Below are 13481 nucleotides of genomic sequence, written 5' to 3'. Positions count from 1 at the left end.
ATAGAGAAGCCTCATAAATTATTTACAAAGGTTTAGGACAAGAACAAATTTGGCAAAAGGCAAGGGACAGAAGAAAGAAGAAAAAAAGAAAAAAGAAAAAGAAGAAAGAGTATTTTCACAGAGACAACTGACAAGAGAGGCTAGATACAGTAGTACTAGCAAGCTAACAGCTTGAAGGGAAACAACAAAGCAAGTTGAGCATGAAGCGTAATCAAATCATGTTTCAACTCCACATAACATCACCTCTCACACATACACGAAGAAATAATCTTAGATCAAAATTCTGCAAATACAGAGGATGATTCTTAGAAGTCAGAAACAACAAGGCAAACTGAAAACAAACTTTTAAAACATGGCATGATTCTCTTACAACCAAAATGGGGAATGGGCGCCCATCTCAAATGCAGAGGACCCTAAATCCTCCATTTTAGGTCATTTCAATCCATGCTAAGAGCTCTAGACCTACGAGAAATAAAGTAATAATTATGGATTCCAGTTTAAAAACCATTAACCATGCCAAGGTAAAACTGCATCAAAGGAGATCAGCAACATTTGCTGGCAGCTCCTCAACCACCACATTATAGAACTTCTGGATGTCAAAGAGCATCCTCTCATCATCCGTGGTCACAAAATTGATGGCAACACCCTTCCTCCCAAACCGTCCACTACGACCAATTCGATGGAGGTAGTTCTCCGGCTGAGTTGGAAGATCATAATTTATCACAAGAGAGACTTGCTGGACATCAATACCCCTGGCCAAGAGATCAGTAGTGATGAGAACACGAGAGGAGCCAGACCTAAATTCCCTCATGATGATGTCCCTGGTATTTTGGTCCATGTCTCCATGGGTGGCAGAGACTGTATGATCACGGCTGCGCATCTTGTCTGTCAGCCAATCAACTTTGCGCCTGGTGTTCACAAAGATGACGCTTTGGGTGATTGCCAAGGTTTCATAAAGATCACAAAGTGTCTCAAGCTTCCATTCCTCCTTGTCAACATTGACATGGAATTGCTTGATACCCTCGAGGGTGAGCTCATCACGTTTAACCAGAATCCTCACAGGTTTATTCATGAACTTCCTTGTAATCTCAAGGGCCTCAGGTGGCATTGTGGCAGAGAAAACCCCAACCTGAATTTTTGGCGGCAGCAGCTGGAAGATATCATAGATCTAAAAAATTGGAACACAGATTGTTAGTCAGGTAAAAACTGATCTCTCAACACAAAGGTACAAAATTCAACTTGGAAAGACCATGCACACATGTTTTAAACAAATAAGAGCACCAAATGGCTACACAAGTTGTACCAATAACCAGTATGTAATGAGCAAATCTAGCTAATAATTATAGCAAGCACAAGAGAGGAGATTCCAATTTAAAAGAAAAAAATCAAGAACCTGATCCTTGAAGCCTCGTGAAAGCATTTCATCTGCTTCATCTAACACAAACATCCTAATGTAATCAGGGCGAAGTGACTGCCTCCGCAGCATGTCAAACACACGACCAGGGGTACCAACAACAACATGGACCCCAGCAGAAAGAATTCGTTGATCCTCACGAACACTAGTTCCACCAACACAGGCATGAACCTTGACACCCAAATAGTCACCTAGGGCCCGCATGACCTTCTCAATCTGTTGCGCAAGCTCTCTAGTGGGAGCAAGAACCAATGACTGGCATTCAACCAAGCCATAATCAAGCTGCTGCAAAATTCCAGAGCAAAAAGTAGCAGTTTTTCCAGTTCCGGACTGTGCTTGTTGAATCACATCAAGTCCCTTGCAGAAAGGAACTATACCCCTTTGCTGAATTGCAGAGGGCTTCTCAAAACCTTCAAAGAAGTTCGATTCAAATATCAGCTTTCCATGTCGCCACAAGATTGAGGTCAACTCTCAGAGTATAGTATATTAGAGAAAATAAGCAGTGAATTCTCAAGTTATACAGCATAAAATTTCACTTCAAATGAAGCTCACACCACCCATTGCACATGTAAGTATACAAAACCTGAACTAGTAAAACAACTCCTGAAGTTGTGACGGGCAAGAACATAAATAATTATAGGATATTGCCAGAAAACCTTGATGTGCTCATCAAGCTATGGCAGACAAGAAATAGGACATACACACTTGCATACATCTGCGGGTGTGTACATATATAATCTCCCCAAATATTGAGAACTAAAATCAATCAACATTTGTTTTCCAGGCTAACCCATAAACAAGGCAGATAGACAGGTTGCATGTACTGCTTCATTAAAGAAACACCTACTTGGAATGTTTGAATTTCTTGGGGGGAAAAAAAAAAGATACGGAAATTAAAGCATGATTGGACATACCATAAGCATAGATTCCTCTTAGGAGGTTCTCCTGCAATCCCATAGCATCAAAACTGTCATAAACCTCATCATATGATGTGAAGAAATCTTGCCCCTCAGCTCCAAGTCTGCTCCCACCAGTTCATCAAACAAAGCATGAGTCTTTTATAGTAGGCATCACATGACAAACATGACATGCCAAAACACTAACATATTACCAATGATGTAGAAAATAAACAAAACGAGTACATATCACCAGCAATGCGTGTAGTAAATGTCTGACAAGTATGACATGCCAAACGCTAACATATTACCAATGATGTAGAAAATGAACAAAAAGAGTACATATCACCAGCAATGCATGTGTAGTAAATGTTTGATAAGTAAATAAAGAAAATAAAAATAAAACTTACAGCTCGTTCATTTTAGTATCATAGTGACGAGCATCAAATTGGGATCCCTCAGGTGCCGAACCAGCCATGACTACAAAGAGTAAACAGTAAATAATTAACTCGTAATCATACGTCAGTAAACCCTGATTTCTCTATGTATAGCCATAAAATATACTTGGTGCATCTTCTCTGTTACTAACACTTAAATAATATCTCAAACTTGCAATTTTAGTATGTGTAAAGCAAAAGTCTCACCAAAAAGATGTCAATTCGAATACACAAAACAACTTGCCATAACAACAAATAACCCTCACAAGGATAAACACAAACAGGCAAATATCATCAAAAGACCCCTGAATCCAGATTGCTCTCTCTTAATTGAAATCATTCAGGTATGTTGGATGATAGAAACCACAAATAAAGGTATATTCCATTAGTTGATTGGGTTAAAAAAATTGAAAAAAGAATAATCACGGAAACATGTTAGAACCCTGTATGTGCTACTTGTATGAAACTGTCTAGTACATAGATGAAATGACACATCTGTGCCAAGAAATAATCCCCATGTAATATGAACCTCTCATTTTCTTTTAATTTTATTTGGTTGAAAGGAGATTCACAGCTTGACCTTATTTTTCCACCAAAGAAAAAAAAAAAAAGAATTCCCAACTGCATGAACTAAAATATCATACCACTGATATATTTTATGAACCATCATTAAAGCGAAGCAACATAATGCCAGTGAGCCTGGATTCCAAAAACCCAACCATAAACCGACCAACATCGGTCAGTTTCCACTGATCACCAAGTCAGTTTTGGTTCTAGGATTTGGAAACGTGATGGTTGTGAAATGGTGTCAATGGTGGGTGTCAGGAGTCCAACCAAAACCAACTCAACCAACACCCCTTACAAAAATAACCCAACTTTTTCACCTACCCTTCTTTTCTTCTCACATTTTTAGCCTCACTCAGTCATATATCCCATCCGCCACCCCTCTCTAAAATCCGTCTCACTATCAACTGAGGACATCTGGTCTCAAGCTCATCTTGTCTACCACCCTTTCACCAAATATTTGCCTCTCTCAAGCTCTTGGCCCTTCTCAGATCCTATTGTTCATATCGCATGGCACACAAGAAGGCCAACCTCACCAGAGGCTCAAGTCTGTCACTGAATGTGTCTCCATATTCATCAACATCTACAACCAAGGTTATATAATCTAATCTATGATGTTCTTGGGGCATGGCTGCATGGGGTTTTGAGATAATCACTTTCTTAGAAATGATTATATGCCCATACGTGATGATATGTTTTGTTGGCATATTCCATTGACAAAAACACTAGTAGTTTAAGTCTGTCTAAATGGATAGTGTGAAATTGAAGACGGAAATCTATTGCAAATACTTTCGAAGAAACCCTCACCATCACATGATTGATCTCAAATCTAGGAATCATAATGGGCTTATTGACCTTCAATTGTAATATTAGGAGATTAATATGGACAATCCATAGCTTAAGGTTAAACTGTTGCGGCTTAAGTTATGAACAGTCTTTAAAATGTTTTAAAAAGGCATTCGAATGAAACTAAAATCGCTCGAACAGGCACTGTTAATAGGCGTTCGAACAGTGATAAGCTAATTCAGATAAGTAGCTTCTAGGATTCATAAATTGCATCAGTTGACACGCATTCGAAGGACACTCGGTCACCCAAGATGGACAGATCTGTTTTGGCAAATTGGTTCACTCAACACAGTCGATGGTTAATTCGACAAACAGGAATGTCGTTTGAACAAGAATGGTCAAATGTTTGCATTGTGCAAAAGTTGGCCATTGGATCAGTTGACTAAGATGGTCCATTCGAACAAGGTAGCAATCTGTTTGACTGAGCCGCAATAATTCAAAAACCCTATCAGAATTTTAGGTATTTTCTAGACCTCTATATATGGGTTCTCAAGCCACAAACAGCAGAAACTCTCTTACACAGAGAACACGAGATCTTTTTTTTTTTTTTAATAAGTAATCATAATTAAAAGCATAAAGTGCACCCAAGTACACAAGAAGTATACAAAGAAACACATAGTTAAAAGAGAAAAAGAACAAGAAAATCATTAAAACTAAGTACCAAAGGAAATACAAATGAAGTTGTCCAATAATAAAGAGTATTGAAGAAAAAAGACTTGAGCTCTTCCAATGTCCTCTCGCGATCCTCAAAACTTCTATCATTTATTTTCTCCAAAGAGACTATCATCCACACTGCAACACTCAAAGTGCTACCAACAGACCACCAACAAGCAAACAAATCAACTACTCTTATAGGCATAACACAAGACAGCCCAAAGCAACTGAAAAAGACATTTTATAAGGCACAAGCAACCACACAATGGAAAAGAAGATGGTCAACAGACTCCCCATTCTTCTCACACATACGACGCATATTGACCACAATGACACATCACTTCCTAAGATTGTCCATGGTAAGGATCTTTCCTAGAGTTGCCGACCAAGTAAAAAAAGCCGCTATCAAAGGAACCATAGTCCACCAAGTACTCTTCTAACATCGAACAATCCTTTTTTGAAGGGGGCCACCAAAACTTGTCTACACCTTCCTGTCTCACTATAACTCAATACAACAAATTGAAGAACGTGGCAAAGACATCCACCTCCCAAATAATCATGAGCAAGCTTACGTTTCACTAATTGGATCTACTAGAAAACATCAAGTGAACTACTACATAAGCATCCTTCGCACAAAAAATATCATATAAATTTGGAAAAGCTTCCTTTAAGACCTTGTCCCCACACCACAGATCATTCCAAAATCTAACCTTGGAGCCATCTCCCACCTCAAATCTGGTATGACTAGAAAACTTCCCTCAACTCCTGATATTCTTCCATAACCCCACCCCACCCAAGAGATTCATTAGAACACCACCCACCCCACGAACAGCCAAATTTAGAGTCCACCACAACTCTCCACCAAGCCTCTCTCTCATTCACATAGCGCCATAGCCATTTCCCTAAGAGAGCACGATTGAACATCAGCAAGTTCAGAACCCCCAACCCTCCCTCAGGGATCGGAGAAAAAACCTTGGACCAACTTGCTAGGTAAAATTTGAACTCTTCACCTAGCCCACCCCATAAGAAATCTCATTGAATCTTCTCTATACAGTTTGCAAGACCCGCAGGGGAGAGGGAAGAGGGACATGAAATATGTAGGCAAATTGGAAAGTGTGCTCTTAACAAGGGTAACCCTACCACCATTAGACAAGTACATCGTTTTTCAACTAGCCAACCAAACACTATCTTTTCAATAACACCGTCCCAAATAGAATTGGCCTGATAGGACGCCCCAACGGAAGACCAAGATACTTTGAAGGCAAAGAAGAAACCCCACAGCTCATAATACCAATCAATCCCTCCACCTTGTCAACATTACCCACAGGAACCAATTTCAAACTTGGCCCCACAACAAATTAAAGTTTCATTTGCAACAACAGGTGTGAAATGTTAACCATACCAAAGTGCCTAGACCCCACAGAAAAGCTTGAGATAAAACCCCCATCAACAATTACAAAAAGCATTCTACTTAAGGCTTCCATAACAACAACAAAGAGAAAATGCGACAAAGGATCTCCATCTCGCAAACCACGGGAGCTATTGAAGAAACAAGACAGATGGTCGTTCACCAAAACGAAGAAGCGCACCGAAAAAATACAATGCGCTATCCAAGAGCGTCATTTCTCCCCAAAAACACACCTCCTCAACAGGTAAAGTAAGAAATCCCAATTGACATGATCGTAGGGCTTCTCAATATCCAACTTGCAAAGCACCCTTGGCTCACCAAATCTGATCCTACTATCCAGACATTCATTAGCAATGAGCACGGAAACAAGGATTGCCTACCTTTCACAAAATCATTCTGGGACTTCGAAATAATCTTCTCCACAACCCTTCTCAACTTGTTGGCTAGGACTATAGCAATAATATTGTAAAACTTCACTCACAAGACTGATAGGGCGAAAGTACTTAAGATCAATAGCCCTAGATTTATTCAGAATGAGGGTAATGAAAGTGACATTGAGACTTTTCTCAAACTTGCTACTAGCATGCATGAAAATCATGAAACACCCCATAATATCTGCCTTGATCACCTCTCAACATACTTGGAAGAACGCCATAGAAATCCTTGAGAGTTCGAAAGAAAATATTGCTTCTAGTGAGGATTATTCATCACCTAGTCTAATAAGTTTTTAGATGCCACTAAAATATAGAAATCACACAAACCCTTAACAAATGAAAATGTGGAGAAGTGGGCCATGGAATTCAGAGCGAAATAAAAACAAACGAAGAAACATGGATCATGGGATTCAATCGGTGAACAAGGGAGAAGGATACAACTAGAGTTTTTGAGGGATTCAAGTCGTCTATAAGTATGTATGTGAGTTCAATACGTCTTGTACTTGTTTTTCATTAGTAGTGATGTAGTGCCTATGACTTGTATTTCACAAGTCTTTTATTGTGGTCCCCTCTTTTCTTTGACTTGGCTTTCTTGTTTCACCGCACACGTGTATGGGTTTTTTAGAAAGTTTCCTTTGGAAGCTAGCTTCCTCTAGAAGCTTTGAGAAGAAAAAGGAATAAAGCCCTGGTTGTCAAAACTGAATGGGACTTCGGTCCTTTGAGTGAGTAGCGGTTGTGGGTGTGCGAAAAAGAAGAGAAGAAGAGAGGCTCCAGTAGTGTTTTGGCAGACTCCTTGGGAGTGAGATAAGTCCCTTCTGTTGTCTCACTTGTATTTCTCATTGTATATCTCGTGTACTAAGAGAGAAGGGAACTAAGAGAAGTTTTCTCTTTTGTATTTAGTTCTTCTTTGTTGTGTGAGAGTGAGATTTGGGTGTATTGGAGCTTTTGAGTTTCAGTGTTTGTTCTTTGTATTGCACTTTGTACTCCATCTTTTGATAGTGAAATTCTCTTGGATCGTCTCCGCCAGTAGATGTAGGCTTGTAAAGCCGAACCACTTAAATCTTGGTGTCTCTTACGTGATTGTGTTGTTATTTCCTATTCTATAATTTTTCTGCTTCTTTGGTGATCCTGGAATATTAGTTTTGTCACAACAAGTGATTTCATTTTATTACTAGACTAGGTCCCAAGGTTTTTTCTAGTGACTGGATTTTTCTCGTTAACAACAATATCTAGTGTTAATGGTGTGTGATGATTACATTGTGTTCAAGAATGAACAATATAGCTAGAGTCTTAGAAGGATTCAAGTCTTCTGTAAGACTATACACGAGTTCAGTAAGTCTTGTACTTGTTTTTCAGTAGTAGTGATATCATTTGACTGGACTAGGTCCCAAGGTTTTCCCAGTGATTGGATTTCCCTCATTAACAAAAATCTCTAGTCTTGATGGTGTGTGATGATTATACTGTGTTATTCATGTGTTAGTTACCATGTTTATCAAGTGTTGATATTTAGTTAATATTTGATTAATCTCAAAAGGTTCATCACTTGATACACATGATATAATTTGTGTATTAATATATTGATTTCCACGTTTAAACTACAATCAATACACAACACACTTGAAAGCCAAATCATATTTAAATTTTTTTATTGGCATAATTTATTCAATTAGACCTATTCACACCCCTCTAGGTCTAATGTCCATATATTAGAGTATTTTTAAATTTTAAAACCAAGATGCTTTATTCCATATTGTTTCTGCTCTTATGGTTTCCTTTTCCACCCATTTCCTACACATTCAGGGTCTTCACTTTGGTAATTTATATTTATTTTTAATTTTTGTAATTCTTGGATAAGGTTTTATATGTTCTGATGGAAAAATCGACTCAAGAAAGGAAAATGCATTAGTTATGTTTGATTAGGCTTTGTCTAAGGTTGTTAAATGGTTATGGTTTATATCATATTTTGATCAGGCTGTTTTGAAAATGGGCCAAAATATTCTAGATGGCAGATTTATTTAATTGGGCTACAACTGGCCAAATCAAGAGCCAAAAGGTCCAGAAAAAGTGAACAAGATGAACAAAAAAAACCCAAAAAGGCCTCCAGATTTTAAACAATCCAAAGCGGGCCAAACAGGCCAAAATTAAGGACCAAACAGGCTAAAGCGGGCCATTACACATGATGGGCCAAAAACCGACTGAACATATTCAGCTCAGTTCAATTTCTGCCACATAGGAAGTTCCCGTGAAGGATAATGGTAAGTTTCCTTCTTCAGTGAGGGGTTTTCTATGGCGGGGGTTTCTAAATCTGAGCCTGGTTATGCAAGTTAATCTCTCGCATAAAGTGTCGGTCGTGTTTGCATCGACTCTGGTTGTTAAGGAAGGTGGGGTGGTAGGGGCTTCCTTACCTTTGGATGGTTGTGTCAATCCAACAGCCGTAAAGGGTGAGAATTTCAAGGTGAATAGTTTGACCCAATCTCAGAAGTGGCCAGTAGGTTTTGGTTCGCCTAGGGAGGTGGTTGTGTAGGAGTTGGGCAACGAGGTATGGGATGGGGAGGATGGAGACTCCCCTTACCCTTTGGATGTTTTACCTCCCGACCTGGCCTTGGATTGGGAGCTGGATAGTGATGAGGATGTTTATCTGTCCTTGGCGATTTTGGAAGCCATTGAAGAAGACTTCCATCGAGAAGTTAAGGTCGCGTGTCCAAAGACCAAAGGTAAGAGGGAGGTGTTGAATCTGGTAAGCTCCATCAACTATGGTGATGTTAGCGCGTCCTCCCGGCTTAGGAAAGGCAAGGTTCACATATTGTAACGTTATGGGCTCCTAGAGGATTCGGGATTGAGGGCTTGGGTTTTTGAGGGTTTGTGGGGTCTCTTTTTTTTTTTTTTTTTTTTTTCTTTTTGGCTATTTTGGTTGTTCTTGTGTACTTAAGGGCACCTTACGTTTTTTTATAAAATCTTTATTACTTATCAAAAAAAATTCTGCCACATAATCGATTTGATTAGATGGTCGGGTCTGACTACCGACATTGTAAGTTCTGTCGTCGTATTAAGGCAAACACCAAACAATACCATGGTGCACACCCCTAATCACAAAAACAAACAGGAACAAGTTACCACCAACAAATCAAGCAACCTGGTTAATGCGTTACGGCATTTTTGATGAACTAGACCACGTGATCTTGTGGCATAAGATACTTCAAATCACGCTAGGGGGAAAGCACATAAGCAAGTGTTATAGATAAATGAAAAAATTAAATTAAATACATGGATAATTAATTTATTGCAATACCCTAATCTAAACCAAGCAAATTAACCATGGGCCATCATACAATCGATTCAGATAACATTAGGTTGGTAAGAACTTGAGAAGAAACATATGAGATGAAAAGAAAAAGGAAATAAATCACAAGTATATGGTCGTTTGCTTTTCACATACACAAAAACAAGAACAAAAACTGAAACAACCCAAAAGGCTGTATTATGATGTCTTAAAACAAATAAAGTTTTTGGGTTCACGTCCTTCTTTTCTCGGTATCCAAACAAAGCCCAACAAGATTATCGATCTACTCACCATGAAAAGCAATCTATAGAAACAAACAATCTATAAGCACAGCTCAAAGAGAACAAAGTAAAGTTCCAATTTTAAACAGTGTAAAGCTAAAACTTAACAGAGAAGGAAAGAAAGCGAGCACCTAAAAGCGATAGTGAGAGGTTGACGAAGCGAGAACTTGCGGTATGTGGGTTTTTAGGGTTAGGGTTTCCCAAACTCCTCGGATCTTTGTTCGGAGGAGTTAAGGAAGCAATCAAAAAGAGAGATTGATACTAGCTAGTAGAAGAGACTAAAGAGGGGATACTTGTGTTTCTTTTTTCTTTTTTGTTAGTTGGCGGTTTTACCCCTGGTGCTTCGGTGTTATCCCTCTTCCTCTGGGTCTCGACTTTCACACGCCCGCGTGACTGTTTGTTTAGCTCGTTCTGATCAGGAGTCATCAATTCGGTTTTAAATTTTAATCCCTTTTATGCTTTGCAGCTTTGTTACTGTATTTTTTATTTTATTTTATTTGAAAAGTCATCTCTAAAGTAATTTTGAGTAATTTATTTTAGATTATTTGTTAATATTTTTATTTTTTATTTTTTTAAAAAAAAAAAAGTGTTTATGTAAGGTACAGTAAGTTATTGTCATTTGGTTAAAAAAAATAAATTATTGTGTTTTGAATCAGGTTGCCACATTAATTAACTATGGTAACTATCTTGAAGTGTTATTTGGAGTGCCTCTGTATTAATTAATATGGTGAAAAACGGAAAAACAATAATTTGATTCGAATAGTAAGTAAACCTCAATAATATCTCCAAATAGTAGTTCAATCGGCTGTGAATCACGCCTCACGAGGAAGAGGTCATTAATTCAAATCCATTCTCTTATGTCGACATGTAAAAAAAAAAAAAAAGTAAAAAAAAAAAAAAAAACCCTCAATAATATTCCCTAGCATCAGTAGAAATTTTCAGTGCATCCAAGAGTAAATAAGCTAATAGATATAACATGCCATCATGAAGTAACTATACACAAGACATACATAAATCTGTCACTATAAGCCTTTTGCTCAATATCTCCAGCCTTGTGAACAGTTTTAATCTGTCCTCCATATAACCTGCTAAATTATAAAAACATCGAGATATTTTACAAGTGGAAGATAATTAACCATGTAAATTCACAACTTAGTAAGTACATCATCAACGAAACTTAACTCATGCAATGAGCATCATTTTTGGGAGCAGTAATTAATAGATCGAGTACTCCATAATAAATATGCATTTTGAGGAAAATGGTAAGATGTTACCTCTATTATTACGCCATTATAAAATGAGTAAATTTTGAAAAAATAATTAAGGCATAATTCTAGGGACAAGGCACATAGTGTTTTAATGCAGACATCCTGCATACTATATAATAAGCATTTATATCTCATAACCGTCCTTTGCATGATTTATTTGAGCCCTTACTCCTTCCCAATAAGGTTTGCGCATTCCAAGGGACCTCTCGTACAACACTAGTGCCTCGGTGAAGCATAATAGCAAGCCCTCGTTAGTGACCTGACCAAGTCCAACCTCGAGTGATCCACTGTAGTGACCCTCCCCTTTTTTTTCTTTTTTTATTTTTACAAATCATTTACATAAACATTAATCTCTTAAAATATAAATGGATCTTCACAGTGGCACGACGACGTGTCGCAAAGGCAACATATAGTACATGCTCCATATCATGTACCTAATAATCAGAGTATAGCATATATCTATTTATGCAGCGGAAGACATAAAACAGAATAGCGGAAATCCCAACTTATACATCTATCACAAATAACTACAACAAAGAGCCATTTAACATCTATCCGTTTAAGTCTTATTAACACAATAATTACATAAAAATAATGGCTTGACAATACAAGTGTTACAGGTGACACAAGCCATAAATCCAAACCTATAAAACAGTGGACACCCATGGTCCAACAATTAAAACCGTCGCGGCGTGCTTCAGTTATAATATCACAAGTACATTTCTACAACACCATCAACTATGACCGAAGTACCTGCAGTCAAAGGAACTTCAACTATACGGATGTGGCTACCACATCCGTATAGATGAAAGTATGAGTTCACTGCCTCAATAAGAAGTGTCGAGGCCTCAGTGGTATAAAACTCACAAGTATACAATCTACACAAACATAAATGCAAGCAGGGTTCAACAGCGTTATTCACAAATCATTAAGTTCACACAACAACACATTATCGAGTACAGGTCATGTTGTTCATCACACACTTGTATATTATCACGGTTTCTACTAACAATATTCCACGCATACCATAAACAAAATTCCACACATCTCACTAGTGCTAGCACTTCAATGCTAGGCTTACCGTCAATACCGTCCGTAAAGCTACGACCCGCAGGGCACACATCTCATGTGAGCTAGTACTTCAATGCTAGGCTTACCACATATCTTACAAGTGTTAGCACTTCAACGCTAGGCTTACCATCAATATCGCCCATAAAGCTACGACCCGCAGGGCATACATTTCACGTGAGCTAGCACTTCAATATTAGGCTTACCACATATCTCACAAGTGCTAGCACTTCAATGCTAGGCTTACCATCAATACCGCTCGTAAAGCTACGACCCGCAGGACACACATCTCACGTGAGCTAGCACTTCAATGCTAGACTTACCACATATCTTACAATTGCTAGCACTTCAATGCTAGGCTTACCGTCAACACCTCCCGTAAAACTACGACTCGCAGGGCACACATCTCACGTGTACTAGCACTTTAATGCTAGGTTTACCATACATCTCAGCCAAGAGCTGCTACCCTCTGGCCTACCACTATGCTAGATACTACAATACTGGACTTACCATCTATCAACTACCAGGTTCTCATAATACCAAAGCATCCACACTATATACATATCATCACATGTGTATTCCCAAACATCTTTCTTTCAACAATACCACTTTCCACAACACAATAATATTTATAACATAATCTCGTGCTACTCAAATCATCCATCTAACATCATATTATCATCACAAATTCTCAATCCAATAATTCACAGCACAACCACATATATATTTTTTGATCAACAATTCCATAACCATAAATACATTCCAATGTCATCAACATCCATTTATCATTACAATTTCTCCAACCAATGTTTCACAAACTCATTCACATATATTTTCATGCATATCTCTACATTATCTTATTATCGCATTTCCATTCACAACACGAATCTCATGCATTCTTCAATATCAATATCAATTCATTAACATATAT

The 13481-nt window shown here is 38.1% G+C and overlaps 1 protein-coding gene across 1 annotated transcript; it reads right to left on the bottom strand.

Moving 5' to 3' along the window:
* Positions 1-253: 253 nt before the first annotated feature.
* LOC133865500 (eukaryotic initiation factor 4A-2) lies at positions 254-10632 on the bottom strand. Its single transcript, XM_062301923.1, has 5 exons — positions 10346-10632; positions 2721-2790; positions 2329-2435; positions 1394-1824; positions 254-1168 (listed from the first exon to the last, which is right to left on the bottom strand). Exons 2-5 carry the CDS (start codon positions 2786-2788, stop codon positions 533-535), a joined length of 1242 nt encoding a protein of 413 aa, XP_062157907.1. The 5' UTR covers positions 2789-2790; positions 10346-10632; the 3' UTR covers positions 254-532.
* Positions 10633-13481: the final 2849 nt, after the last annotated feature.

The sequence above is a fragment of the Alnus glutinosa genome, chromosome 4 (genome assembly GCF_958979055.1).
Source record: "Alnus glutinosa chromosome 4, dhAlnGlut1.1, whole genome shotgun sequence".
Taxonomy (NCBI): Eukaryota; Viridiplantae; Streptophyta; class Magnoliopsida; order Fagales; family Betulaceae; genus Alnus; species Alnus glutinosa.
The sequence above is the reverse complement of the archived record's forward strand: the minus strand, read 5'-3'. Positions and strand labels throughout refer to the sequence as shown.

What these genes read in the sequence shown, in the direction of transcription:
- LOC133865500 (XM_062301923.1), bottom strand. Translation starts at nt 2,788, where the DNA reads ATGGCTGGTTCGGCACCTGAGGGATCCCAATTTGATGCTCGTCACTAT. An exon ending in GATACTAAAATGAACGAGCT is followed by an intron (nt 2,436 to 2,720) that starts GTAAGTTTTATT and finishes TGGTGGGAGCAG; the next exon opens with ACTTGGAGCTGAGGGGCAAG. An exon ending in CACGAGGCTTCAAGGATCAG is followed by an intron (nt 1,169 to 1,393) that starts GTTCTTGATTTT and finishes CCAATTTTTTAG; the next exon opens with ATCTATGATATCTTCCAGCT.